Source organism: Mus caroli, chromosome 6 (assembly GCF_900094665.2).
Source record: "Mus caroli chromosome 6, CAROLI_EIJ_v1.1, whole genome shotgun sequence".
In the NCBI taxonomy this organism is placed as follows: domain Eukaryota; kingdom Metazoa; phylum Chordata; class Mammalia; order Rodentia; family Muridae; genus Mus; species Mus caroli.
In genome coordinates this window covers 115,847,287-115,851,043 of record NC_034575.1, presented here as the reverse complement: position 1 = coordinate 115,851,043, position 3,757 = coordinate 115,847,287, and the positions used below count along the sequence as shown (strand labels likewise).

The window sequence follows — 3,757 nt, the reverse complement described above, 5'->3', positions numbered from 1 at the left end:
GGGGGCAGTCTGGGCAACAGGAAGACCCAGAGAGGAGCTATCCCAAATCCCTGCCGTACATTTAACCTGCCTGTCCTGGAGGCTGGACAGCTCTGTGTGTGTGTGTGTGTGTGTGTGTTAGGAGTGGGTGCCAGAGCCTCACAGGGAAGCAGATGCTGCATCGCTGAGCCATGCCCCGCAACCTGTGGCCTGTGCATCTTTGGGGTTTTACCTACCTTGTTTTAGAGAGAATAAGGCCGTTCAGATGGACTATCTGCATGCACATCTGCGTACTCCCCAGACCCAAGCTTTACGTTAGGTGGGACTAATGGAGGCTCTTTTCAGTTTTGTAGTTTGGCAGGGTGACATGCAGTGTAGGCTGGCCTAGAATGTGCTCACTGACATGCTATGACCTTCATGTTTCCTATCCTCCCGTCTCAGCTCCTAAGGACTGGGACTATAGGCACGTGCCACCATGGTGTTGCTAACTGACCTGTGTACCCAGCTCTCGTTCCTGTTTTCTTAGGGCCTGACATCATTTGTGTGGCTTTGGAGAAAGGAATTGAGGGCCATGAGAGTGGGCTTCTTGGTGTTGACATGGCCATGAAAGGTAGAAAGAGGTGAGATTCAAGGGTAGGAACTGGAGCCAGCACCTGCTGCTCTTCCGGAGGACCGGAATTCAGTTCTTAGTGCCCTTGTCTGGCAGCTCACACCCACCTGGAACACAGCTTTGGGGATCCAATGCTCTCTTGGGGGTCACAGACACACAGACATGTAAACTAGTAAATAATTCTTTTTAAAAAGCTGAACTCTTTCAGTGTACAATTTCCCCCCAACCACTCTCCACTCTAGAACAGCAGTTGGAAGGCAGTAATGAACTGCTGTGGGGCCCAAGAAGGCACAGCTTGACAATGCAGAATGACAGTCATCTGCTATGCTGATTACAGGACAAGGATTTAACCAGCTTTATTTCAGATCATGTCCCACAAGCATCTATTGGGAGGGATCTGGGCCCATACTTCAGGGTGGGTATCTGGGGCAGGACCGCTGCTGAGGTGGCCAGNGTGCTCATACAGGCTCACAGACTATTGCTGATGCCCGGGAGGGCACAGGTGCACTTCTGGTCTGTTAGGGCGGCAGGGCTAGGATTGACGCTAAACCCTCACAGGACGATTCTGTACCACACTTGCCTGCAGTGGGGATGTTAGTGTGGAAGAGCCCTTCTGTCATACTGCACACGGTCCTGCCATAGTACATAAGGCCAGTTCTGTTGTTAGACATAAGAGGTTAGGACTTCCAAACATCACTGGTTCAGAAAGTTTAGTTTTCATAAAGGAGATGAAGGCTCTACTCGCTTAGTAAAATGGGTCATTTCTTCTGAGGTAGCACTACAGGTTAGAGACCATGTACGTCAGAGCCAGCATCTTAAACTTCCAGCAGTGCCACCTAGTTCCCTAGGGCCAGAGGTGACAGCAAGAAGTGACACATTAGATTACTCAAAGCACTTCAAGATGCGCTCTCCGATGCCAATGAAGTAGACGCCCTGGGCAATCCCAAAGAGGGGGGCTATGACCAGGGCACGGCAGCCTGCTCCTTTCATGAAGGCTGCTGGTCCCTCCTGTGTCCAGAGCTTCCTGTGAAGGAAGAAAGGAGAGCTTGGTAGGTGAAGGCTATGTACACATTTACTCAGGACTTTCTGTTGTTNGATTTGGGGAGAAGGTCTCTAGGTGTGTGTAGCCCAGGCTGTCCCTGGGCTACCCTCAATCTCCTGAGTGCTGGCTTATAGGATTGCAAGCCCTGAGGCGTCAAGTCCACAGCATCTCCACACTTTGAGACAACAGCTCACTAGTCTCTGTGAGCTGACCTGTGGCCCTCAAGTGCTAGGCCAAAGACTGGAGCNGTTAGATCCCATTTGGCCAAGTATCTGNGCGCCACCTTTAGACTGTATTGTGAGAGAGGAAGCTATTTAGCAATTCCAGATTGTCTGCAATCTGGTGGGAGGAGTGGGGAGAAGCAGAGACTCATGGGAGAATCAGAAGCTCCCATTCTCTGTAGCATTCTCTGAGAAGTGAGGGCCAACACATTCCAAGGCAGTGGCAAGTCCTGCCAGGAAGAGCATCTTGAGCTGGGTGGTGTCTGGGGTGCTGGGCTCACCTGGCACAGTCAGTGACTCCGCTGTAGGTGTCCTCACCCAGGCCTTTCTTGAGGGTCTGGATTCGAGTCTTCAGAACTGAATGAAGCAGAAGTTAGAACAAGTTACAGACTCAGGAGCTTGTCTTTCTGCACACCAAGTGGGGTTGCCCTGTGGGGACGCTTGTATGACTGAGGTGAGCAGCCTTCCTCTAGCTGGAGAAGCAGTGAGGGAGCAGGTGTGGCCCTGAGCTCAGAGAGAACATTTCCTCATAGGTTCCCCAGTGCTAGCTCTCATGCAAGAGTCAGAACTCCTGGAAGAAAAGGCCTCTGGGAGGGATGGGCTGTGTGGTGACAAGGAACATTGGGGACACTTCAGCCTTTGAGATTTGGGGCTTTCTGGAAACATGACTCATAAAGCAGGATGACCCTCAAACCGCAAACCCCAGCGCTCTCCACACCTACCATCCAGAGGGGTGACGGCTACCGCCGCCANAGAACCTGCTGTGCAGCCTGCCACAAAGGAGTGTGTGAAGGAGGCCTTGCCGGTGAGCTCGCTGACTCCGAGTTGGTTCAGGTTTGCAAACAAAGGGAAGTAGATGATGGAGAAGGGAATGTCCCTGTAGAGGAGAGAGATGACACCCTGGGTGACCCTCTCAGCAGCCTCTCCAGGACCCGCGGGGTGTCGCAGATGGGAGAACATCCCCATTTGCCAAAGAGGAAGTTCTTCCCCTGTCCAGCTCCCCCCCCCCCAACACACATACCCCCCCCCAGCACCTGTAGGCTGCTGAGGGACCAGCTACAGTTCAGAGGGAAGCAATGGTAAAGTGATCTTAAAGGCGTCGGGGCNCAGGCCCAGGAAGAGTGGCTCACCTGAGGAGCGTAGCACCCAGGCCCCTGTAAAGACCAGAGAGGCCCTGAGTGCGGAGCAGCTCCCGGGCAATGAGGGTGGCCGATGGGCGCCTGTGGGTGGAAGTCGAGCCAGTGCTGTAGGGCCGGGAGGTGGGCGTGGCTGAGGCAGAAGCCTGATGACAGACAGCTGGAGAGGAAAGGCAGCTGCATCTGCACCAAGCCCGACGGGAGCCCAGGGTGTGCTTGGGGGACCGGCCCCAGTGTGCATGACCATGTCACCTCAACCAGAGCCCACCCTTCCATGGCCTGCCATTTTCAGGAAGTCACATCCTGCTAGCACTTTGGGACAGAAACACCTGTGTTCTGCTTAATGTAAGAAGCCACCAGCAAATGCCTTTGTCCTCTAGGGTTGCCTGTTTCAACCAACAGAACAAAATGTAAATGGGAATGACCAGAGTGTAGTGGTTTATGTCTGTAATCCCAACATTGGGGAGGCTGAGACCTGAGGAGGAGTTCAGTGTCAGCCAACTTAGGCTGCATCACATCAAGGCCATCTTACTGGATGGATGGATGGATGGATGGATGGATGGATGGATGGATGGAGAGGAGGATGGGGGGAGGGTAGGTGGATGGATACATAGATAAGCAATTGACTGATTATTTGTATGGTATAACTTGTGGATCCCACTATAGACCATAAGATTTAATGTATGGAAAATATATTTATTTTGAAGTCAGTATTTGCTGGGCATAGTACCCATACATTTGATTAGTCAAGAGCCTAAGGCAAAAGTAT

The 3,757-nt window shown here is 52.4% G+C and overlaps 1 protein-coding gene across 1 annotated transcript in view; it reads right to left on the bottom strand.

The window, feature by feature from the left end:
- Window positions 1-807: 807 nt before the first annotated feature.
- Window positions 808-3,757, bottom strand: part of Slc25a18 (solute carrier family 25 member 18) — a 21,346-nt gene continuing 18,396 nt past the window's right edge. Inside the window, exons 7-10 of the mRNA XM_021165669.2 lie at window positions 2,983-3,148; window positions 2,575-2,729; window positions 2,134-2,209; window positions 808-1,613 (exon numbers count right to left, since the gene is read on the bottom strand). Coding sequence (XP_021021328.1) covers window positions 1,472-1,613; window positions 2,134-2,209; window positions 2,575-2,729; window positions 2,983-3,148 — 539 coding nt within the window. The 3' untranslated portion in view covers window positions 808-1,471. The remainder of the gene's footprint in view (window positions 1,614-2,133; window positions 2,210-2,574; window positions 2,730-2,982; window positions 3,149-3,757) is intronic.